Source organism: Orussus abietinus, unplaced genomic scaffold (assembly GCF_000612105.2).
Source record: "Orussus abietinus isolate OABI.00-Male unplaced genomic scaffold, Oabi_2.0 scaffold119, whole genome shotgun sequence".
In the NCBI taxonomy this organism is placed as follows: domain Eukaryota; kingdom Metazoa; phylum Arthropoda; class Insecta; order Hymenoptera; family Orussidae; genus Orussus; species Orussus abietinus.
The window spans coordinates 121,377-146,766 of NW_019394337.1; the positions used below are offsets into that span (position 1 = coordinate 121,377).

Below are 25,390 nucleotides of genomic sequence, written 5' to 3' on the forward strand. Positions count from 1 at the left end.
GAATCATTTTAATTCTACAACGTGGACATGGAGGCTATAAGGAAGGTCCCGACACTCATGAAATTTCATTTTTTATAAGAAATTTTGAAAATATCTATAAACACATGTTTAAAATATTGAAATTTCATGGGGTTCAAGACCTTCCTTGAAGCCTCCATATTCCCATTGTCAAGTTTGAAACGATTCGGGACACCCAATTCGGAGAAAAGTTTCATAAACGCGACCTTTTCGACGCCACTTTCACATCACCTTAATCGCGGTGTCCCAAAACTTCCTTAATTTCTCGTATTCCTGTTGAATTCCTCGCTTAATGCTTCAAAGTCTAAATCCGTATCTAAATTCGAATGATTTGGAATTAAATTGCCTTCTAGAATACCATCCGGCATCATGTTTTTCAATCGTTCGGACACTAATTCATCGACCAGATTCGACTGCTCGACAAGATGCAATTGTTCGACCAATTTCTCGTCAATCATCAGATTTTTGTCAATGACTCCATTAGTACTTAAGATGTCCATATGAGCGATATGATCGTAATTCGTGATTTTCGACATATCAAGGTTTTCCGTGCTACCGAATATATTAGAGTCGCATGTACTCGACATTATCGGCACTGCGTCTTGTAGAATCGGAATACCATCTGAAATTTTGCAAGCAACCATAGTAGACGATATCTTCAGGTTTCCATCATCCGAAGTTGCATTTTGTTCCCCGACATAGTGCAAATCCGCGGCACCGATCGAAACAACTTTAGGGCTAGCTTTTTGAAAGCCTTTATCAAAGCTTCGGGATTGATTTCCCGAGATATCGTAGCCATTCTCGAACTTATCAAAGCTGTGAGAATTCCCTTTCCGGTAAGCACTTGCGCCGCTGTTTTCTAACTTGGCGAAACCTTCGATAGGCTCCAACTTTATAAACGGTTGATCCAACTTGGACGTCTCGAAGTTGCTCCGAAGTTTCGGGAAGGCCTCGGAGCAATCTAAATTTTCGGGATTGTCGTCAAGCTTTGCAACGTTTTTCTTGAAAGGCTCCAATTTCTGGAAGCTCGACAATGACGTCGTGCTTATGTCTACCTTCTGGAAGCCGGGATTCTCCGAAATCTGGTTCTGAATCTCAGGGTTTGAAATCAACAACTTTGAGACGCTTCCAGATTTCCCGATCGCGGCGCCATTTTCCTGGTAGGAACACTTTGGCATTAGCGTCAGAGCCGTCAATACTTCCGGGCAATTCGTAGGTGCGTCCGGTTTCCTCTCGCCGAGGAAGTCCGCGACGCCGAGATCCGAGTTTTCCGAAAACCCGTTAAAAAACTTCTCTTCCGCGTGCTTATCGGGCAGGAGCACTCTCTGCATTTTCTGCGGTGGCTCTTCGCTCAGCGATCCGTTCAAGGAAGGCTCGCTTTTCCTTAATGCCGCACAATTGATCGTATAAAGTCCAGGATTGAGGCCCAAAGCGTCGCAGAGCAATTCTTCGCTGAGGTCGATGACGTCCTCGTTGGTCCTCTCGCCGTCTGTCGCGAGAGTCAGCATGACTCCGGCCTTTTTCCTGACACTGTGCATCAACTCTTTCAGTTCGTCCAGGAACGTTCTCACGTTGCTCTCGGACTTGAGGACCAGCAGCTCGAACAGAGACTGCGCGCCCAGGACAGGTTTCGCGGCGATTTTCGCGATCTCGACGTTTTCGCAGACCGAGATCGCCTCCTTGAGTTTCGTCTGCCTTCGTTCCGATTTGGCTTCCGGAGTGACATAAGCCCAGGGACCTCTTTTCTTCCCTTTTCGCTTAAGCGGATCTTGAGCAAACGTTTGCTTTACCTCGGGCTCCGCGGTTGGAGCCGGTAGTTGTTCCAGACTGCCATGATCGGGGTGCAGCTCGAAATGTCGCGCCATTCTCGTCCTACCCAAATAGATTTTGTTACACGTAGGGCACCTAAAGTGGTCCGAAATCTTACGCTTAGGCACTTCCAGTCCGCTAAGAAGTCCCTTAGGGGACTCTTCGTCGTCCAATTTATCACCGTTTGTGTTATAGTCGCTGTATCCCCCGTCGGAATCGTCCAGATCCGGCTGCAGGAAATCCAGATGATGCAAATGCTTGTAATCTCGCAGCATGTGTCTGGGCGGTCTAGAGAGTCTTCCCGATCGCGTTCGGGCTATGACTTTCTTCCGTTCATCCTGAAATCATTCAAGAAATTTTAATAAACAGATTTATTTCACATATGTAGTTCCACAAGTTCCTGGACAAATTCGTAAAGATTCAAAGATTCAAAGATTTACTTTTAAGGGGATGTGAAAGTGGCATCTAAAGAGTCATGAAACATTTATCCTAACTGGATTTGTCGAGTAGTTTCAAACTTTATAAAACGTGGATGTAGAGGCTTAATGGAAGATTCTGACACCCAAGAAATTAAATATTTTTATTTAAAAAATTGTTAAATTCCTACATAAACAATTTTTTAAAAAATTGAAGAGAAAACTCGCTGTAGGAAAAAATTTCTCTGCGAACTCATGGTACAACCTAATGCCGATGTTTGGGGTTAAGTAGTCGATGCCGTTCGCGTATGCTTCTTTATGTATTTGGCGCGGAACTCTACCAAGTTTTCTAATACCTTCGGTTCGTCCTGCTCGTCGTCCAGTGAAGTCAAAGGTTTGGAAGGAATTAGAGGTCTCACGGCATTTTTCTTTGGTCTACCCCTCTTGCTTCCTTTGCTTTTCAGCAGAGTTTCCGGATTTCTGAACCTTAGATCCAGTTCTTCGGGAAATACTACCCTGGAAATAAGAATGAAATGGCTTAGCTACAAACTCATCGGTTACCGATTAAATTGGATTTCATCCACGTGTACATGGTTTTCCGAAATTGCTAATTAAGCTCCAGGCTCCACTATGTAAAATGCTCGATTAAAAAATCATTTTAAGCCAAATAACTGGCTTCGCAGGTTTTAGTTGTTTAAATGTTTTTACTCGCATATGCGTTTTAATATCGAATATTCTGGACGCTAAGTACATATATCTTTTTTTTTTTTTTTTGTGAAATGAAACCTCCGTCAAATCAGTCGATTCGAGTAAGACATTTTTTTAAGGGTATTGCATCGAAATATCCGAAACTTTGACACAACACGTGATCACTTAAGAATTGTCCTGACACTTTCAAAATTTAGACTTTTGAACAAAGATGTTTAACTTAGCTTAGACCAGAACTTACACGGCGTCGAGTTCTCACATTTCGACCGATATACCATTATTGAAGGCTCTAATATGAGAAACGACAGTGTCAGAACAATTGTACAACGATTCAGAACATTCTGGTAATCGAGAAACTCGCATTTGAACGAGATAAATACCAAAAAAAAGGGTCTTACACACCTCTACGCTAAAACGAAGGTAACGCGAGGCCTCGGAGAGAAAATTTAGTTGACATTAAAATCACAGATGGCGCAAGGTGGCACTCTACAGTCAATTAGGGCATCAAAAACCAGGAATCCATGGGATTTCTGGAGTTATACTTCGATTTCTTTATAATTATTGTACGGAAGCGACATACAGAGCGCCCCATTTGGTACAATACCTAATATAATTCGAAAAAGCTGTCAATACAAATACGAGTGTTGGTAACGTAGGTTACTTAGAGGAATCCTTTTTACCGAAGTCGATCAAATTTCTCGACGTTTTACTTCACCTTAAATACTGGCAATAAGTACCAAAACAACTAACAGAGTATCTAATCATAAGAAGGTAACACACTATCGACGGCCCACACGGCATGCTACATAGCACTTTTCTTTTTTAACCGTACATATTGATTGTTTTGTGATATGGAGTTTATTTTCTAGAATACCCGTCACGTGACACGTCCGCATACAAACCTATATACAATTTTCTCATTGGATACGCTTGTTTCATGGCCACGTCGTTGTAACACCTGAGCAATTTGTTTCAACTGGGACTGGGAGAGATGTTGCATACTGTAAAGAAAGTTTTTCAAATGAGCTTTTCTTTGACGTACACTGTTCAGATATTTGCTCAAAATATAATATACATGAAATCGGTCTTTTCATGATACAAAATTTCGAAATTTCGTATACAGTTGGGTTTGGTATTTCAGTACACAATTATGAGAATTTAAGAGGACGGATATACTAAATTTCGAAAGGTTTGTATATTAATCTTCGATCACATTCGTGTCCGCTTTTAATTACAGTGGAATACCTATTACATCCAATAAATATCAATAATTGACTATGTACTTAAAAAATATTCCTTCAAAGTGATCGTAATGCAATTCTAACATAGGTAAGTAACAATTTGGCCACTGACTGTACATTTGGTCAGCTTTCTTTTCAAGCGTCGCTGTTTCTGGTTTTAAAATATATTTGTAATTGAAATTATGTAAAATAATTAAAGCTTTTTTAACAGGGCAGATAATAAACAGTGATCGCTAAAACTGTAGTAGTTTTATACCTGTGAAATGTACGACCTTGTTGAACGATTTGTATCGGATTTTCACTGGAGCCTAAGGGCTTCGAAACGTTCTGCTTTATTGCAACTGTTGCAGACTTCTTTCCTGTTATAGTTCTAACTTTCTGCTCGCTTTTAATATTTGTATCAGTAAACTCACAAAAAACCTTTTGCCTAATGCCAGAATTCTCCAAAGGTTTCACAGATTCGGTATTATTACTTGGCCGATGTGGAGTTTTACTTTGTATCGCCGTTGTAACGTGCACATTATTCGATACGTTTTCACTATTATTTATGGAAGTAATTATGCCCGACTTGCAGGGATCGCCTTGTGTCACCTTTGTTTGAGGTTTTAGAATCGACAATCGGGTTGCGCCAACATTGGAAGGTTTCAAAACAGGAATCGGACACGGAGGTATCGTTCTAAGATCCTGAGACTTGACAATGGGAGTCACTTGAAGAGTTATAGGTGCAGCACAGTCAACCGTTGTTTTTTCCAAACTTGGTGCAACTGATCCGTGTTTTACAACTGCGGTAGAAGGCATCTTCAACATCTGAGCAGGTATTTGCAGAGATTTGAGGAACGACGTAGAAATCGCTGCTGTCAAATTCGTGTTATTTAAAACCTGTGTACCTTTAATTAGTAACGAATTTGAGTTACTCTTTACAAGCGGATTAAATATTTTTTGTACATTTTCCTTCTGAATCGTTGCTTGCGATGTTTTCGAAGCACTGGGCAAGCGAAGCTGAGGTCTTAAAATATTTTGTGAAGAGGGAGATGTCACCTTCATAACTGGATTCGACATCTGAGAATCATTTGCCATCTGTCGCACGACTTGAATTTGGCCAGTTTTAATTTGGGAAGCATTTAACATGTGCACAGGTACTTTGCTATTATTTGAAAACTTGGAAACGGGCACAACCTTCGTTACTTGTGGAGATACGGGTCCTCGTAATGTAGTTTTTGGAAGTAATATAGAATTTTGAGTATATCCATCAACCGGGTTCACTCCGAGAACTCTATTTACCACGGTATTAGACATCTTATTTATACACGGAATTATGTGAACATTCTTAGCAGGTTTAACTATAGAATGCGACGGTCTTACAATAAACTGTGACGAAGGTAAAATTACTGGTAATTTTTGAAAGATCTGCGCTTGGACGCTTTCGATAGAACCAGCCTTCCCCGAGTGCACGTTTTTCTCATTAACGTTATAATGTAAACCAATTAAGTTTGCATTTTTATTTTCTTCGAATTCCTGGCAATTAATGTGTATATTTTTCTGCAATTTAACATTTCCTTGTAAACTTGCATTATACGAGTCGGTTTCATGATTTGGCGGTGTTTGTTGCACCAAATGCGCATCATTTGATTTTTTGACACAGACATCAGTGGACGTCGATCCTTTTTCTGTCTTAACGTCTGCATCCTTAACCATCTCTTCCATATTAGATTCAAAACCCATACATTCAATGGTTACCTTAGTATGCAATGCTGAAGAAGATACTTCCGACAAAGTGGAATCATTTTGAATCACCTGATCACCACCGTCACCACCCTCGTGTAAATTTGAATTCTGTTGGCACGAAGTGACATCAGAGGTATCGTCAACCTCAAAATTGAGCCCCAATGCAGCGGCTTGAGCAGACGTCAAATGAATCGCTTGAGTCTCATTTCCATCGCTGTGCAAAAATGCAACAAAATCGTTTTCGCTATTATCTTCCTCGGTCATTTGTTGAAAAGCCTGCTGGATGAGATCCGAAGTTCCCGCAGACACCACACCGTGGGTAAACATTGTGAGACTCGTTAGTTTCGCGGTGCTGAAATCAACGAGTATTATTAACTATAAATTTACATATTTACATGTAACGATCGTACAGCCGTATCTCAACGAGGCAAAGTCTTTAACTGCAATTATCTTCCTCTAAATATACATTTATTTTACATTCATTTAAACGATTACTTCATCGAAACGCGGTCACCACAAAGCTGTTTTTAATACATTTTTTAATCCTCTTAGCTCATGGAGCAAAAACAACAATGAGTCGAAACACAGCACTGAAATCATTGACTACGACTCCATCGCACTCCTCAATTCGGGACTTTCGGGCCTGGATCCAGTAAATCGCATGTCTCCATCGCAATAATTAATGCAAGCCGATCCTGAGAGTTTCGATCGACACTTAAATTCGGATTTACTGCGTTTGGATCACTGAAATATATAGCAGAGCAGAGAGAAGATGAGAGTAGCCAGGCCCCCTACTTCATAACCAGGGTTGGATAATTTCACGATTTTCAAGGTTTTTCACGTATATTACCCTGATATTACGTAAATCAAGTAGTTTACCGTAGAAAACGCTTCCAATATGGCGGACAAGACTGACGTATGGCAAGCGGTATCCGCTACGTTATAAACGTCTTTTAGTACACATGTAAACGTAAGTATTTTCATGAAAAAATTCATTTAGTCTAGCAGAGATGAGCAGCTCATCTCTGCTTTACGTAATAGACCCCCTGGTAGCAAATGGCCTCTCCATATCTATAAGCTCTATGCTCTGTAATGCTTTAATTCGCTCGTGCTTCCATCTAGCGTCCCGCTTGGTTACTATTTATTGGGTATCTAACGTAAACCCGGGAACTGGGCTTCTATGGCGACTTCTGTATTCTTTGCCTAAGCGTTAAGTGGTCCGTTGCAATCCGTGTCTGGTTCGCAAGTGCCGAAGTTGAAGGTTATCACCGATGTACATCCCTGCGTAGGGTGCTGAATTGTTCCTTTACAAGTAATTAGAAAAAGAACGAGGTGTAATTAACGGCAAACATGGCTCCGAAAGCAGAAATAATACCACAGGAAAAATTGGAAGTTCCTCCAAGGGGTATTAACGCCGTGTTGTTGGGTCCTCCCGGTAGTGGGAAAGGCACTCAAGTAGGTATTTCGCGAGAGAACGCGCATCAGTTTAAGTATGTTAATGATCTAAATTTTTATAATTTCGTTTGCCCCCTATACATTTCTATAAATTAATTCAATTTGTACGACTTCGTGTCCCAGTGGAGCATTATTCATATGTACTGAATTTGTGTATATCTGTCATCTTGATATCGCATTTTCTCCATAGTACTTTATACTCCGTCCCTCTAGTAAAAGATCATGTGTTAAAGTTAAAACTTTTATCGCATGTTGGGGAAAATTGCGAACATTTAGATAAGACAGTACAGGAATAGAAATTCTTTGGATGGTTAATGGTCCTAGGATACCAATTATGGTATAAATAGATTTTACTGTATTTTAGGCACCGCTTCTTAAGGATAGGTACTGCGTGTGTCATCTTTCAACGGGTGACATGTTGAGAACGGAGGTCAGTTCTGGATCTGCACTTGGATTGGAATTGAAGAAAATTATGGACGAAGGCAAATTGGTCGGTGACGATCTTGTGGTCAACATGATAAACAAAAGTTTAGACAAACCTGAATGCAATCGTGGATTTTTGCTCGATGGTTTCCCAAGGAACGTGTCTCAGGCTGAGAAAGTATGCGAGACTAATTTATTCTTTCATTTACTTTTATGTTATTTCAATCTTAATCCTCAGAAAGTACATGTATATTTTGGGTTTGAAATCTTTCCTTTTTAACATTCAAACATTAAGACAAAGTAAACCTTGTCATTAAAATGTTATCAAAAAGTAGTAATATACATGATCTAAGGGCTACTGAAAAGGTTTCATTTTATTAATAGTTTATTAAAATTTACTAAAAAGATCAACTTTAATATATAAAAATTCTAAAATAGAATAACATATTTTGTTTCAACGATGAAGTTACTCTGAAGTAAAACTTAGTAATGTATGCACTTATCATACTGTATTTTTCATGCTATTCCTTGTTCAGTTAATTTAGACGTTCTGGACGATTAACGATCTCATAGAGACGTTCACTTTATACAGTGCGAACCAGAGTAACGACATATGTATATGTTTCTATGGAACTGAACTGTGAACTCTATTTATTTTTAGAAATGGTATCATGCATTTTTAATTTGTATCTTGACAACCTTGTTGAAGTATTTTGTATTTTGTATTTACTGAGAAGAAGTCAGATTTTTTAATTTTGAAATTTGTTTAACTTATTCTTTTGCAGTTAGATAGCATGCTGAAGAAAAGAAATTCGAAACTTGATGCCGTGATAGAATTCGGAATCGATGATAAATTATTAATAAAACGAATCACTGGGCGACTGATCCACCCTTCTAGTGGAAGATCTTACCATGAAGAGTTCGCACCCCCAAAGGTTCAAATGAAAGATGATGTAAGTATTGATCAAATTACAAATAGCTTTTAAGGTGATATGAAAGGCCCTGAGAAATTTAATCAACGTTGATGAAATAAAATTTATCTATATCCTTTTTGGTGATAACACCATTTTGAATACTCAAGTGGTAACAAACTAGCGCGTCACGTTAGCAACATTTATATTTATGTTGAAGTCTGTTACACTCTATGTTGAGAATTATATGAAATGAAGGGTTCCATGTGTCATTTCAGTAAAGTAACGATAAAGAGATAGATGTAAAATTCAAAATCCCGTGAATTCGTGACCTTTCGATACTCTAATGGACCAACAGCGCCGTCTGTGACGTTTAGCTGCAACTAAATTTTTGCTTTAAAAACGCGTTACCCACGGAACAAGCCAGCATTCTCTTGCAAAAGTGTTCTCAATATTTTCCCATCTAACTCTGTAATATATTATTTCTATGGTATTCTAAATTGTTCGGGCTAGGTCCTGAAACTCATTTTCGATTTCAAGCATTCGAAAAGCGTAAAACATCAAAATCGTGTACGGATCACGCTTTGTTGGTTCTAGTTGAGGATAAATAAATCAATTTTTATAAAAAAAGAAATGAAATTTCACGAGTTTTAGGGCCTACTTTAGGGTCTCCACATTCACGTGGTAAAATTTGAAATGATTCGGTATATTCAATTCGCAAAATATTTTCACGAACGATTTGTCCTCTCGGATATATATAGGCTGTCTTTCATACCACCTTAAGTATTCAAAATGGCGTTACCACCAAAAAGGGTATAGATGAATTTTATTTTATCGACATTGATTAAATTTCGCAGCGCCTTTCATATCACCTTTAGGAGCAGTACTGTTTGTAATAACTGCTTCTCTATTCTGTTTTATAGGTTACCGGGGAGCCACTTATCAAAAGATCTGACGATAACGAAGACGCTTTGAAGAAACGATTGGTTACATATCATAAACAGACTCAACCTCTGATCGATTATTATACTTTGCAAGGCGTTCATTTTTACGTTGATGCAGCTAAGTCTAGCGAAGAAGTATTTAAGAATATTGATTCCATTTTCTTATCTACTATGAAGAAAAAGGAAAAAAAGAATTTCTTTAGTAGATTCTTCTGAAGTTTTAATAATAGGAGAAAATAATATTTTCTGGATGTCGTCAAGTTTAAAGAGAGACTAGTTGTTCTCGTCCCAGGTCTTAAGGGGATGTGAAAATGGCATCCGAAGAGTCAATCGTTCATGAAACTTTTCTCCAAACGGGGTGTGCCAAATTGTTTCAAACTTTACAACGTGAATGCAGAGGATATAAGAAAGGTTCTGATACCCATGAAATTTGAGTTTTTATAACAAATTTTTAAAGTATCTGTGCTCAAATTAAAAAATTTAAAATTTCATGAGTTCAGGACCTTCCTTATACTTTTAATATTTATATTGTAAGGTTTGAAATGATTTGATTCACAATTTGTAGAAAAGTTTCATGAACGAGAACTCTTTGATGCCACTTTCACATCACCTTAAGGGTCAGTCGTTCGTGAAACATTTTCGAACCGCGTGTGCTGAATCGTTTCAAACCTTACAACGTAAACGTGGAGAATATAAACAAGGTCCTGACACTTATGAAATTTAAATTTTTACTACAAATTTTTGAAATATTTATGAACAAATTTTATGAGTTCAGAACCTTCCTTATACCCTCTATATTTATATTGTAGAGTTTAAAACGATCCGGTACACCCAGTTTGGAGAAAAGTTTCATAAACGAGACCTTTTTGATGCTACTTTCACATCACCTTAATTTGAATTTGACGAAGTTGATAGGCGAGAGCAATACATAAGATGAAGAAAGTTCAATATTGTCACATATTCGTGGTTGGTTGTAACAGTAATTGGCTCATAAGTGATTTTAGCAACCGTACGAGATTGGCGATGCTCTGACTTAATCATCTGTTTTTAAATCACTGATCTATATACTAATTGAATTGCTCATACCTATTTGTTTCATACGCAGAAGGATTCGACGAATTGAAGGCACCCCAGCGCCACTAGGCACGGGCAGCGATACTAAATAAGTAACGGATGGCCATCCGTCGATCCGTCGACCGCGGCAATAATAACTGTTGAACCGTCAATTCGCGAAGATAAACGTTTATGATATAAAAGGACAGAAAACACATAATTAACGCGTAGAATAGTGTGTTGGGCATATCGTAAGAAAGCTTCGACTAAAACAAAACGGTTATCTTTTTTTGTCCTAAGTATTTTAATAGAAATGACAATTACTTTCTTCCAGCAAATTAATTTGATGCCTCTTATACTATCTGCGGGTAAAAGATGTGTTTCGACGCTTGCGGAAGTACTAGGATATTAGTTGACGCGTCCATAACTAGAGGCGCTGTCGTCACTTCGAAAAGTCCCGTCATTTTATAAGGTATCAGTTGTCCAGTTTGTATATAGATCAGTGGCAGTACGGTATTGGATATGACATGAAGTTTGCACCTAGTATAGAAAAATCCCTAGTAGCATAGAATATTTTCTAAATATATTTTTGTAATCTTCGTTTAATATCTCTGGCGACAGTTTTTTTAAGATGTTTCGTTGATTTCATTTGAAGACGTCTAAAATATTTGTTGAAAATCTCAATGACAGAAAACACGAGAAATTTTTGCAATATTTTCGTTCCGCCATTTCATTATGGGAGCAAAACGTGTGATTTTGATTTTAAATCTTTTTAAAACGCTTATAACATATTCGGCAGATAATATTGAAAAGAAAAAACACTTATTTTAAAATGAAACGAAACGATTTGTATATCCGTAAGAAAAATATTATGAAAATACGTGGAACTACAATTATACAAATATTATGAGAATAATATTCTAAAGTAAATGCTTTGCAAATGTTTCAAATGTCTGCTAAAAATGTACAAAATGTACGATATTTGTTAAATACATAGAAAAAAAAGATAAATATTTTGCGCTACCAGGGATGCATTTTCAGCCGACATCTCGGCCGGAGCATAGAATCGTGGAAACAGGCTTTTAATTAGTAATGAAAATATAAGAAAAGACATTAGAATTTATCAGTTTATATTGTGTATGAACTACCGTCGTATTTTTTAACGTTTTGTCATAAATGATTAATCACGAAACTTGCCGTTAACGTTTACAACTCATTTTAACGCTATCTTGAGAATAGTTTCAAACCGTACTTATTTTGTGTATATTACAACAAAGCGCGCTTTAATTTCTGTTTCACGTGTTTTCTTTTATGAAATTGTACAAGACATCTCTATTTTATCAAAACTTGCAGTGTTACGTGCATTATTGTCATTTCAATTGTTTCATAACAGTCATAAGAACGCTTACTTTTCTAACCACTTACATTTTTTTGATAGCATTTAAAAATTACCAACTATTAAAATATCAAAGCCTAGAAATGCATTTTTTGTCTTAGTGCATGTGAAAAGATCAGAAAGGTATAACGGCTTGACGTGAAATTATTAATGGGTGTAACTAAACGAGGTTTCAATAAAGATACAATATTTTTCATGGGAAATTACTCCTTTTCGTGAACCATCTTTAAGAGCCCCTACTTCTATAATTTGCGTAACTTTACGTTGGAAAAACTGAATTTCCCAACTTGCCAAGCTCATTCTGTAAAACTTGCCAAGAAAATCAATCGACATCGGTAAAAAAAGGTTTTTTTAAAAAACGTAAAACTTACGTTTATAAATTATATTCGTACGTAAAATTAAACGGAATGCCATCTTTCACTTCCTTCCTGACATCTTGTAGAGAGTTTTTCACACCGAAATAGAGATAGCTTCTGCTATGTTTAGGGTGAGGCGAAACACATCGAGAAATTTGATTAATGTCGATAAAAAGGATTCTTCTAAATACCTGCGTTATCGACGTTCGTATTTATATCGACAGCTGTGTCGAGTTATATTGGGTGTTGTACTAAACGGCATACTTCATATGTCGTGTCCGCGCAATAATGGTTAAAAATCGAAGTAAAACGCCAGAAATCCCCCGTATTCATGGTTTTCGATGCCCTAAGGGGCTGCGGAGGGCCACTCTGCGCCATGTGCGATTTCAGTTGCAACTAAATTTCCTTTCCGAGACCTCGTGTACCTATCGTTTTAGCATAGAAGCGCAAAACACTTTTCTGTCTTTATCTCGTTGAAATGCGAGTTTCTCGATTACCAGAGGGTTCTAAATCGTTGGACAATTGTCCCGATACCGTCGTTTCTCATATCAGGACCTTCAATAATTATATATCGATCGAAATATGAGAGCTCGACGCCATGTTGTTTCCGGTCTAGGGTAAGTGAAAAAATTTCTTTTCGAAAGTCTGAATTTTGAAAGTGTCAGGATAATTCCTAGGTGTTCGCGAGTCAAAGTTTCGGACCCGTGAAAAACTGATTTAAGGGGGACCCCCGATATGCATTAGCCGATAACGTAAAATCTGAGAGTGAGAAAAATAACGCCGGTATAAATAGACCAAAGGATTCTGCGTCGACGAAGAGAAGAAAGAAGAGAAAAGAAGCGTGGAAATATAAGAAAGAGAAACAGGCGAGGCTAGGTGTGATTTTCCAAAGAAGGATAAGGGTTAGCGATAACTGCGGAACGATTACGAGTGGCCAAAGGTCTGCACGTCGCGTAATTTCTCAGAGAGCCACCGAATGCCGGAGAAGAGAAGTGGGAATGTTCGATAGTGCGTTCTTCTCGAGATCCGAGGGTCTTCGAGTCGGTTAACCAGTGTTTGTCGTGGAAACGAAGCGCAATCGACGACAACGGTCCAGACCTGCCAGGTAATCCTGGAGCTTAATAACTTACCGACAAGGGGGAGAAAAAGAGAAAAAGATCCGTTAAACTTGCAGAGAAATCTGTCAACCGTATAGATTTTGTCCGTTGAATCAAGGCCAGAGGATTATTTGCGCTACGATGCAGCTTTGATACTTACATCCGTCAAAATTACAGATAAACATCTAGAACGGTTATCTAGAAATATTTCGAAGCGTTACGGATAAATATCCGTTACTCTTAACCCGTTGAATCCGTTAAGTCCGATGATTTCTTCCGCAAAAAGTACAAATACTTTTTATATTTCTGAAAAATAATGTGAATCGCCCGGAGAGAATCTGGAATGTCTATGGATATTTTTCCTTGCGCCTAGAATTTTCTAATACTTTAAGTGGACCACTTTCGTCGTTATTAATGTTAACGGAAATGTTCAGCTAGTTACAGCTGACTTTTGCGGAAATGATTCCGCTAACTGTACATGTAAGAAAGTAGAATTAACTGGATCGATCCGTTAATGGAACAGTTTTTACCCGCATCGGGAACAATTTCCAAGAGATAAGCTTTTTATTTTTCTCCGTATACGTTTAAGTAGGGTACTCGTCTATGCAAATAAATTGTTCGGTTATACATTTTCTGTAGCGACTATAGTTAAATTATTGTGGCAAGTGAACCTTACTTTGTATTTCGTACATCGCAGTGCCGGTGGTGCCGGTTGCCGCAAACTCTTGCCGAGGTTATTCCATATGTTGCCTCGCAACATGATTGTGTTTATCATGAAATTCTGTGTTTTTCCCCTGTTTTTATTCCGACCGTTTGTGGCAGAAGGATGTGCCTACGCGGAGAAGAAAAAGATTTCTAAACAGTACAGATTTTATCCCTTGACCCAAGGACAGCGGATTATTTTCGTTAGCGTTACGATAAAGCTTTTGTTCCTCAAATCCGTAAAAATTACAGATAAATATCTATAACGATTACATGTAATTATTTGGAAGCGTTACGGATAAATATCCGTTACCATTAACCCGTTTAATCTATTAAATCTGCAGATTTCTGTTTTTAATCTTTCTGAAAAATAATTGGAACCGAATGTAAGCAGGTAAAATGAACAGGATTAATCCGTTAATGGGACAGTTTTAAACCGTATCGTGAACAGCAATTTCCGACGGACAGGCTTCTGTAACTCTACGGCTCTTATTTTTCGCCCTGAATGAGACAAAGGACACGATTAGCCAAGTTTGCGTATTGTTTTTTTAACTACTCGAGCAGGCCGTCGATAATCACGTTGACCTTGCAATACCGAGACACGTTTCCCGAATATTTTGAGACATTAATCGAGTCCGTTGTTCCGATAAAGGCTAACGTTAGATATTTAGATAGAGTCTAACGCGCAGAAAAATCAGCCTTAAAAGTTACAGAAGCCTATCCGTAGGAAATTGTCGTTCACGATACGGTTAAAAGCTGTCCCATTAACGGATTAATCCAGGTCATTTTACTTTCGTGCATGTACAGGTAGCAGAAACATTTCTGCAAAAGCTCCCTAGTAGCGCGGAATAATTTCTAAATATTTTTTCTCGTTTTCGCTAAATATCTCAGACAAGGGTTGACTACAATGTGTTCAAGATATTTCTAAGCTCTATTGTGACATTTGATGGTGGAAGTTAAAAGTGTTATTTGTATCGATTGGAGGAAATCATATAACATAGAGCGAGGCGAAGAAAATGAAACTTTTTGGTTGAAGTTAATAATTGGGTCATTTTTATATAAATAAAACAAGTAAGCAGGATAAGTCAAAGTCCAAATGGTTCGCAATAAAAATTAACCGAAAGATCTAATTATAGCACAACGTACGAATTGTCAGCAATAAATACAAATTACATGTGTTATTACAGCATAGCAATTTATATTATAGAAATATAGTAAAGCGTTTTTTGTAAAATCATTAAAATTTATTGAATTTGAACGTTACTTAAACCCACGAAGAAATAAAATAAACGTAAATACGTTAGAGCTTAAAGAATATACGAAAGAATCTCGAATTTGTAACGCTCCAGTCATAACATGACCGTACATCTACTTGTTTAAAACGTTATCGATCACCGACAGATTAGTATTAATTAATCTATCGTCAATGACAACCTCTTATACTTGTAGTTTGTCATTTCTGTGGGAGATGATACAACGACGGAATGCGCTCATGGCTAATTATAATCTCGCTACATATCAGTAAATTCATTTCCATGTAAAAAAATTGCGTGTGTTTAAAGTACAGTACGTGTTCTACAGACAGCATATTGAGAGCAGAACTCTTCTGTTAGTCATATATTTATCGGAATTAGTTAATTATAAAAAGTTTATTGCATCCCTAGTAGTACGGAATAATTTCGAAACATTATTTGTAATCTTTGCTAAATATCTCAAGCGACAGATTTTTTAAGATGTACATTTCACTCGAAGATATCTGAAATATTTGTTGAAAATCTCAATGACACGTTTGGTTTTAATAATTTAAAAACTTATAGCGAAATTACATTTCTTAATTTATGAACATATAAAACAAAAATATATTTCTTATTTAACGATTATTACCGGACACTTTGGTTGGTATAAAGAAACACGAGGAATTTTTACAATATCTTCGTTTCGTTGTTTCATTATGGGGGCAAGACGTGTGATTTTGATTTTAAATATCTTTGAAGCGTTTATAACATATTCGACAGATAATATTTAAAAAACGCTTACGTTAAAATGAAACGAAACGTTTTTTGTGTCTGTAAGAAAAATATTACGATAACACATCGAGCTAATATTATACAAATATTATAAAAGTAATATTTCAAAGTAAATGCTTTGCAGATATTTTAAATGTCTGGTAAATATTTACAAAATTTATGATAACCGTTAAATATACAGAAAATATAAGCCAAATATTATGTGCTACTAGAGAGGAATAAAACAGAAATGCTGCATAGCATTTGTGAAATCAAGATGTTCCGAAAGCCCTGAGCGAAATATTCTTTAAAGTGATGGGGAAGTGGCGTCGAAGAGGTTTTATTTATGTAACTTTTACTCGAACTGGGTTTACCGAATCGTTTTAAACTTTACAATGTGAATGCAAAGATTTTAAGGAAGGTCCTGACACCCATGAAGTTTCAATTTTTTCATAATTTGTTTATAGGTATTTTTAACATTTTGTGTACGAAATGATATTTTATGAACGTTAGGACGTTCTTTACACATTCCATATTCACGTTGCAAAATTTGAAAGGATTCGGTACACCCAGTTCAGTGAAAAATTTCATAAACGATACCGCCTTCGCGTCCCCTTAAGGTGATATGAAAGTGTGATATATACGTACCAAAAAGTGAAAATATTTATAAAACATTTCTCCAAACTGGGTGCACCGAGTTATCTGAAACTTTAACACGTGATTATGGAGGCTCTAAGGAAGAACGCGTTGCCCGTAAAATTTGATTTTTCTAAGAAAAATATCGTTTTTTTGGTTCTTGTCCGAGATAAATGGAAAATTTGTTTCGAAAAATGAGATTTCACGAGCAGCGAGTTCTTCCTTAGCGCCTCCATAATCACGTGTTAAAGTTTCAGATAATTCGGTGCATCCAGTTTGGAGAAAAGTTTTATAATCATCTTAAGTTGCGTGGAGTCTTCCTAATACCGAATAATTTAGTTCTTAAACATAACCTAAGATAGTCTCAATTTGATCTAACCGGTAATAACTTGTATCGCTTGTTGCACTTGTAGTAAGACGCGCGTTTCAATTTTAGATGGCGATTAAAATTGCCGAAAGCATCGTCGAGTCAATGGCATCGGCTGTCGAGTTTGCAGCCGGAATATCTTTGGGCCAATCGTTCCTTAAATTATGCGATCGGTTCCTTTGGGTCATTGAGAAATCGACTCAGTGGAGTTTACCGATGCAAGAGATCACCGTTGGTATGTAAACCAGTTGTGTTGTTAACTTTAATTTAATCGCGTTAAAATCATCACATCCTATATATCATCCGCGCATTATCGTTTCGCTTTGCGTCCCGTAATTGCAAAGTTGAAAGCATTTTAGCTAATTTACGTCGGTAGGAAATGTCTTGGTCACGTGGGATCGGAGTTCCCTCATTTTCCGCAAGTAGCGCTCGCATCGTGGGATCAGCGAAAATCTGAGATCCTGGAATCACTTTCCGTGGAAACGACCATTGGCATCGTGTCTCCTTATACCGCTTCATGGTGTGCTATCCAGTTAGTATACGGAGTATAACGGAACTGGGAGTGACGGTTTATACGGCGCTATCCTTGTTGAAAAAGGAGTCAAAAGTCCTGTACTATTTTTTCCTACGATGCATAAATTTTCTATAATAACTGATTGAAGCCCAGCCAATCGAATTGCCGGCCTCGTCTCCGCTGTGCCTTCCGTTGGGGAATGCGATTAATTGACTCTGCTTTAATTCGTTATTACAGGAAATTCATGCACTGCAGGAAAAAATGGTACAGAATTTTTCGACTCATTTTTCAACAAGGATAGCGCCGTATAAACCGTGACTCCCGGTTCTGTTAGACCCTGTATAGATCAGTGGATCGTAAATGTATTATGAAAGTATTGCATTGCCGTTGATTCGAACTTGTAATTTCTTCACGTCTCAAGTGAAATCGCTCTGTTATCGGAGCATACCGTTTTCAGAAGAGAATGGAAAGGTGTTCGGACAGAAGGAGCTGGTCAGACCTCTTCCGTGGGTTCTCTTTATTCCGGGTCTGATCATTCTAAGAGCAATCAGGACGATCCTAAATGTAGGATCCTTCATTCTGGGATATCCAGAGGTTCAACCAACTAGAATGGTAGGCTATATATCTTATATTAGTTGCGTTTAAATTATATTCTACCTTGAGAGAAAAACAGCTGGTATAAACTACTTATATACATATATAAAAGACACTACTTTAATTTTAAATTTGTTTGAAGTACACTTACGTTATCGCAATTCGGAATATTTAAATGTTAATTTATTTATGTATCGCATTCTCTTTTATTTCTCATGGAACCTAATAATCTTTATTGCAGGTACAATTTATCCAGAAAAGCCGCAAGCAACTTAGAACAATCAAGACCAACGGCTTAAAGACCATACGCCAACGAAAACTGGGCATTGAATCGGAGGTGAGCTATCCATGTTCTAACCCGTAGAAAGTTATCCAATCCCATCGATTTTAAATAAATAATATTTGTTCGTATTTTCTTTATTTATTTTACTCTCTTCGGTTTAACTCAAGGCAGTGGCAGAAATTATTAGGTTTAATTGCAATATTTATTCATTTGGTATATACATTTTCAAAAGTTCAACAGTCATAGGTATATCAGACATATTTTCCATATATGATATTGTACGTATTTTATACGTATATAAGACGTATTCTAAATGTAAATGGAATAATTAAAGGAAATTTCATTTATTTTGCCCCACTGGTTTCTACCAACTGTGGACTTTCTGTAAAATTCACGCTGCACCCACGGACTGCGATAAAAATGTACCCCAGACCTTACATTTCACCTTCTTGACTTGTATTACCCAACTTTACAGGCTTAGACATTTCATCGCATTGTATACCCAGATAGAAACTTGTGATCGTCATATAGTGAGGTCGAAATCGATTCACAAACAATTTGCAGACCGTCTGCTGCATGAAATGTCTGCAATGTGTGTACGCATTTTACACAATAAATTTGAAGAAAGATTTGCGTGAAATTTGACACAAATGGTAGGAGCAATATATTTACCGCATACTCGAGTCATATGCCAGTTATGCCGTAACCGACATTTATGAGCTGAACATTCATGGAAAATTAAACAGGAGCTGTAATATCATTCCGCGACATTAATTTGCGGACAGGGTACGAAGTTAGTTAATGCCATGAATGTGCGCTAAATATGACGTTGCTCCATGTTCCCATTTCCATCACGCTATGGCTATATGAGCTACGGATGCTGCAACTGATAATCGGCAATGCGTGAGATAAGTTTAGCTGTACGTATGCGTACACCCATTGAGACGTTTTACGTACTTAATTTTGTTTCATATTTAAGTATTTTTGGTTCGTCGTCGTGTCCTACAGATACGAGTTCCAAGCGAGGACTCATAAGCAACACCCTAGTAACACATTTCGTGACCTTTTATGAGGCAAACTTGATGTAAATTATGCATCACTCTGTCTACCTGGGTACATTTCATCGCATTGTATACTATCGTTGCTTTTCCGTTCCTTTGCAGACTGCGGTGTCTAAAGAAAAGTCTGTTGTTGATTCTGCAACAAGCCCAATGCAGGTCGGCACAAAGCGGACGTACAGTCGATATAGTTCGGACGAATCGGATGGCGGAGAAAAAGACATTCTGCAGTCTATAATTGCCCATCTAGCTGTGGAGAGCGACGAGAATGATCCCGATTTTGACGTAAGTATTAAAAACAACGAGTGTTTCATCTTCAATTACTTGTCATAGTCTTTTTTCAAAGTTACTTTCCGGCCCGTAATCCCTGTAGTCGATCCTGCGAGGGAAAAAAAAGTTAACCGATTAACGGTCATAAAATGAAGCGAAACAACATTCGTTCACTTGAAGCGTCTTTAAAAATGTAAGGCAACATTGGATCAGGAAGTAATTTAAGAAGACGCTAATGGTCGATTCCGCAGAAAGTGACTCCAAAAACGGGAACCCAGGATCTCAGATTTTCGTTGCTCTAACCACGCGAGCGCTACGTGCGGAAAACGTGGGAACTTCAACGCTACGGGACCAAAACATTTCCTCCCGACGTAAATCACCTAAAATGCTTTTAATTTTTCAATTAAGGTACGCAAAGCGAAACGATAATCCGCGCATGATATACAGAACGTAATGTTTTTAACGTGATAAAGATTAGCAGACCCATTAGCGGACGATAACTTTGAATTGCAAAAATTCATCGAGGAAGCACTTTCGGCGCTAGATCGGGAAAAATCTGAAGATCTTGGATCCCTAAAGTGGGGACGATTTCGATACATGGCGTTGTATCTCCTTATCCTATTTCGTGGTACAAATGACAAAAATGCCTAGCGGCGAAACGTCATAGTGCCGAAACGTCCTGGGGACGGAACGTAACGAACCTTTACGGTGATATGAAACGGTCATTCTGCACATATAAAACATCAAAATATTTATAAAACTTTTATCCATTCTGGATGCACCGAATCGTTGGAAAATTTGACGCGTGATTATGGAGGCTTTAAGGAAGAACGTGGGGCTCGTGAAATTTCATTTCTAATAAAAAAAATGTCTTATTTATTACAGGCTAGAACCAAAAATACATTTTCTTTTGGAAATATGAAATTTCACGAGCGCCACGTTCCTCCTTAGGGCCTTTGTAATCACGTGCTTAAGTTTCAAATGATTTGGTGCACCCAGTTTGGAAAGAAGTCTTATAAATGTCTTTACGTTTTATACGAATGACTCTTTCATATCACCTTAATTTTTGGTGCTTCAGCATCACGTAGCACCCCTTTTTAACGAAAAATTTTTTCAGGTAGAAAACTGTTCTTCAACTACTGCAACTTCGGACGAAAACGTGTCCTTACACGAGGTAGCCGATCTTCTCGAAGATGCGAAAAACCCGAATATTTTTCCTGATCCGAAAGATCTCGAAGAATACGTTCAACAACGTGTAAGCATTATATTGGGCACTGTTTGAATCTTCGGTTTACAACTATTAATATGGTTCCGTACAGCAATATAAATATAAATATAGCAATGGAAATATAACTGTCGGTAGATTGACGCGCTGTATCAGCTGGTAGAATTCTTTGTTACCGACATTTCGAATACATATCTTACCGCCAATTACATCACCTCAACTCTGTAAAACTGAACGCATCGTACATTCATTTTCTTTCGCAGAACACGGTTGCTGATATAGCCTGTGATGCATCTGATGAAAAAATTGGTTTCGGCAGATCCGAGTGTGGAAGACTTACACCGAACAAACTTGGGATAGACAACGAACCTGGAGTATTCTATTCTCCTATCAGTTCAAAGAGCACTTCCCCGGAGAGACTGGTATCCCCCACTGATCTTGAAAGTAATTTTTTCTTCTTAAAATTTTCCATTATAATTTTTAGGTAGAGTGCAAGTTCTAAGTAACCGTTTTAATATACACATGTACGTTTAAGTATTGCTGTCACCGTCGGATAACTCAACCCCGAAAGACGTGGGCAATGGGAAACTGAATTCTAATACCGTCTCCTCAAGTACGTATTGCTAAAACATTTTGGCCAATATTTTCTTTAGGGTAAATATGGAAATTGTTATATCAATGATCGAAAAGATTGTACCGAAGATGAGATGAAACCCGTCTCAAACCAGCCGATTCGAATGAGACACTTTTCCGAAGGGTATTGCACCGAACCGTTTGAAACTGTAACTCGTAAGCATCTAAGGAATATCCTAACACTTTCAAAATTTGCTCTCACATTTTCCATCAATTAAGAAACTCCGACCTAGTCATTATCTGCGATGCCTATTGCGTCAAATTGGACATATACAATTCTTAAAGACTCTCATGTGAGAAAAGATAGTCTCAGGACCATCGCACAATAATTTATCACCCTATAGTAATCGAGAAACGCGCAGTTGAACGTGATAAAGGTAAAAGAAGTATCTTACGAGCCTTTACATGAAAATGAAGGTAACACGTGCAGTGTACCAAGTCTCAGAAACGAAATGTAGTTAACACAGAATCCGACAGATGTCGCTAGACGGTCCCCTCCAGTACATAGGAGTATAAAAAATCATGAATTCTCAAGAAATTTCATGAGTTTTACGTCGACATATTATCAGCATTGTACTGAAATTACATATGGGGGATGCCTACCCATACAATTATCAATGTAATACGACACAGCTGTCACGTAAACACGAACGTTGGTAACTTAGAGCGCTGTTTCAGATGGTATATCAGAAGAAGAATTTGGTTTTATCGACGGCAACGGATTGTAAGTTTCTCGACGGGTTGCGCTTCATATTGAGGGGGTCAGTGGATTGTGGAATGTTTTAATAAAAGTGGGTTTAAGGGAATGTGACAGTAACGTCTAAAAAAAACTCGTTTAAGTAACTTTTCTCCGAACTGGGTGTACTGAACCGTTTAAAACATTACAACAGTAAATGTGGAGGCTATAAGGGCAGTCCTGCCACTCACAAAATTTCAATATTCAAACACATGTTTATAAACATATTTTAAATATTGTCAGAAAAAATGAAATTGCATGGACGATCGTTTGGCTTAAAGCCTCCATAATCACGTTGTAAAGCTTGAAACGATTTGGTACACCCGATTCGGATAAAAGTTTCATGAACAAAACCTCTTTAATGCAATTATCACATCACCTTAACGGTGTTTGTTGCATTACTTATCGGTAGCTATACAACCTCAGCGACGTCTCTAATGTTAAACAATTTGTGTTCTATATTTGTAACTAAAGTTTCTGAGACTAAGGTTTTAAGGAATGGGATATTGTAATGACGTTTCTTGTTATATGTACATAATTTCGTACACGTAGATGTTTATAACTTTATACAAGTAACAAAACTTTCTTAATATATGTTTTATTTGTTCATAGCATCAACAGCGAACGTAACGAATGACCAAACTGAAGATAAACGAGTGCCGCTTACTGGTAGTAAAGCTTATTGTAAAGGAAAGCGCATTAACTATGGCAATCGCAACAATCACGGAAACCGAAAGAAGAAATAGAAGGGGCTTTTTAATTTCAATCCAGTAATGATTAAATTTGTTGTTCTTACCAAATGAATTAATGAAAGTGAGATATTTAAGGTGTAATGAAAGGGGCATCTGAGGGGGGGGGAGATATTTTATAAAACTTTTTTCTGAGCTATGTATACCGAATCGTTTGAAATTTTACCATACAAATCCTATGAAAGTTCCTGTCATAAATGGAAGTTCATTTAAAAAATTGAGTTATAAATCATTTTTTTAATTTTCTATAAAAATAAAATTGTACAGGTGTCGTGACTTTCTTTAGGGCTCCCATATTAACTTGGTAATATTTCAAATAATTTGATACATCCAATATGGACAACATTTTCATAAAATATTGATCCCACAGATGCTTTCATATTACCTTATGTGATACGTATTTAACAAAAATTTCTTTTCTGTTACACTTGAGAGCGTTTAACGAGAGTTATGTGTCATGGAAAAAGTTAGTTGCTCACAGGTTGTTTTTTGTATGCACTGTCCCACCCCTCCTAAAGTTGTTAAGCGCTTATTACATTGTTTGAAGTAATGTAACTATATGCTTTGTATGGTTACTGAATCTTCTTTTCGTCGCCAATTGTACATCATGGCCCGAATCTTTGTAATATGTCAAATATTTTGGTTAATGCAAGACAGGAATGGGTTAACCTCAACACGTGCGATCTGAAATGAGAAAAAATTACTAAATTACAAATTACCATAAGTTGTAGTAAGTTCTGTACCTCGTCATATATTATGTAGCGTGTATCTTTAAAAATACCATGCGCACTTTATATGTATTTAACATTTCTCTTAAAAGATTACGAACTAAATGTTCATCAAGGTGTTTATCACTCCAGCAAGTAAAGATTATGAAAGTGTTCCTCAACCGATTAAATCGATCAAATGTCCGTTTCAAAAATGAAGTATAGATGCATGTTTAAATAGGAGGTTCACCACGGACACGAATGCCTTCCCATTATATGCTAACGGCACAATATTTGTAAGGGAGGCATCCATATCCGTTAGTGTACATGATGAAAATTAGGGTCCGAATAGGAAATAATTAAATATGTTTAAGAACTTTCTTGTCTTTCCTCAAGATGAAATGAAAGTGGCGTCCGATATGTCAAAATATTTATAAAACTTTTCTCCGAATTGAGTGCATTGAATTATTTGAATCCGATGCGGTTTTTTTTATAGGATAAAGCATAGAAATAAGAAACTAGGAGAATGAATACAATACTATAAGAATTCACGTAAAATTGAGTAAAGATCTTCCTTTTTAGATAGCGTTACATTTATTTGTGGATCGATACTTGAATAATGCACAGACATGAATTTATAGACCTTGAATTGCAGACCCTCGTCTATGATGGGACCCTGGGCTGTGTCCATATACTCAAAGAGTACCGTCAGCTACTTATTTTTCATATTTTCGCTGAATTTACTTTCCGTAATTGACACCCAGAGATGAGTTGGAAGATTGCTCACGGGCAAGGTCGCGCGATTGTGGCGTAAGCACCTAGGACAACGGCATACACGGTTCGGGCAAACGCCGCAAGCGGCGCTCCGATAGGACAACGTGCAAATACACCTTAGTCCGCCGTGTAGTTATATAAGTAGTAGAAGAAGTAAAAAGTCTAACGACGGAATTACCGCCAAAAATGTGTGCTCTATCAAAGCTGTAATAAAAGAAAGTTTATATACACCAAATGGGTTCAATAATAAGTATTGTGATAACGTCTATAGTGTTTTATTTATCATTAACAGAATAAATCGGGCAAAAATAATGCTAACGCGCCATACGATAGCGTCCTGTGCTGTCCCCTGGTGGTCGGCGGGGCAGCTAACGTATGTACATACTTGCCATCTGTTACCCCTTAGTGGAGGCGCAACTCATCTCTGTCAGGAATGTGTTACACCTATATATCGTGACCCCTGACCGCGATTCAGCTCCCGGATTGGGCGAAGCCGGGTCCGGCCCGGCGACGAACCGGCAGCTGCCTCGGATTATAAACTCACGTGAGATGAAAGTGTGAGAGGTGAGCGCTCTCGCCAAAGA

General features: G+C 37.6%; 3 protein-coding genes across 8 annotated transcripts; 2 read left to right on the forward strand and 1 right to left on the reverse strand.

The window, feature by feature from the left end:
* Positions 1-181: 181 nt before the first annotated feature.
* LOC105697810 lies at positions 182-6,711 on the reverse strand. Of its 3 annotated transcripts, none has more exons than XM_012421479.1 (5): positions 6,452-6,711; positions 4,449-6,269; positions 3,854-3,952; positions 2,600-2,759; positions 182-2,165 (listed from the first exon to the last, which is right to left on the reverse strand). In XM_012421479.1, the coding sequence occupies exons 2-5, from the start codon at positions 6,242-6,244 to the stop codon at positions 276-278; spliced, it is 3,945 nt and encodes a 1,314-aa protein (XP_012276902.1). In that variant the 5' UTR covers positions 6,245-6,269; positions 6,452-6,711; the 3' UTR covers positions 182-275. The 3 variants fall into 3 exon arrangements, with proteins under 3 accessions (XP_012276902.1, XP_012276901.1, XP_012276900.1); XM_012421478.1 differs by having other exon boundaries at positions 6,328-6,711; XM_012421477.1 differs by having other exon boundaries at positions 4,449-6,711.
* Positions 6,712-7,133: 422 nt separating this feature from the next.
* On the forward strand, positions 7,134-10,157 carry LOC105697813 (adenylate kinase). The gene is made up of 4 exons (XM_012421483.2): positions 7,134-7,372; positions 7,737-7,973; positions 8,581-8,748; positions 9,630-10,157. The coding sequence occupies exons 1-4, from the start codon at positions 7,268-7,270 to the stop codon at positions 9,864-9,866; spliced, it is 747 nt and encodes a 248-aa protein (XP_012276906.1). The 5' UTR covers positions 7,134-7,267; the 3' UTR covers positions 9,867-10,157.
* Positions 10,158-13,271: 3,114 nt separating this feature from the next.
* Positions 13,272-24,613, forward strand: LOC105697811. 4 transcript variants are annotated; one of them, XM_012421482.2, is made up of 10 exons: positions 13,272-13,560; positions 17,333-17,498; positions 18,235-18,389; positions 18,613-18,708; positions 19,818-19,997; positions 21,100-21,237; positions 21,471-21,651; positions 21,743-21,820; positions 22,519-22,564; positions 23,189-24,613. In XM_012421482.2, exons 2-10 carry the CDS (start codon positions 17,333-17,335, stop codon positions 23,211-23,213), a joined length of 1,065 nt encoding a protein of 354 aa, XP_012276905.1. In that variant the 5' UTR covers positions 13,272-13,560; the 3' UTR covers positions 23,214-24,613. The 4 variants fall into 4 exon arrangements, 3 of the variants coding, with proteins under 3 accessions (XP_012276905.1, XP_012276903.1, XP_012276904.1); XR_001103882.2 differs by lacking the exon at positions 22,519-22,564 and having other exon boundaries at positions 13,279-13,560; positions 23,189-23,394; positions 23,437-24,613; XM_012421480.2 differs by lacking the exon at positions 22,519-22,564 and having other exon boundaries at positions 13,280-13,560.
* Positions 24,614-25,390: the final 777 nt, after the last annotated feature.

Bases quoted from the DNA above. Each gene is read 5' to 3' on its own strand.
- LOC105697813 (XM_012421483.2), top strand. From the start codon at position 7,268: ATGGCTCCGAAAGCAGAAATAATACCACAGGAAAAATTGGAAGTTCCT. The intron at 7,373-7,736 runs GTAGGTATTTCG...ACTGTATTTTAG, and splicing joins GTAGTGGGAAAGGCACTCAA to GCACCGCTTCTTAAGGATAG. The intron at 8,749-9,629 runs GTAAGTATTGAT...TCTGTTTTATAG, and splicing joins AGGTTCAAATGAAAGATGAT to GTTACCGGGGAGCCACTTAT.
- LOC105697811 (XM_012421480.2), top strand. From the start codon at position 17,333: ATGGCGATTAAAATTGCCGAAAGCATCGTCGAGTCAATGGCATCGGCT. The intron at 18,390-18,612 runs GTAGGCTATATA...TCTTTATTGCAG, and splicing joins AGGTTCAACCAACTAGAATG to GTACAATTTATCCAGAAAAG. The intron at 21,821-23,188 runs GTACGTATTGCT...ATTTGTTCATAG, and splicing joins TTCTAATACCGTCTCCTCAA to CATCAACAGCGAACGTAACG.
- LOC105697810 (XM_012421479.1), bottom strand. From the start codon at position 6,244: ATGTTTACCCACGGTGTGGTGTCTGCGGGAACTTCGGATCTCATCCAG. The intron at 3,953-4,448 runs GTATAAAACTAC...CTTTCTTTACAG, and splicing joins CAAGGTCGTACATTTCACAG to TATGCAACATCTCTCCCAGT. The intron at 2,166-2,599 runs GTATTAGAAAAC...GAATGATTTCAG, and splicing joins ACGAGCAGGACGAACCGAAG to GATGAACGGAAGAAAGTCAT.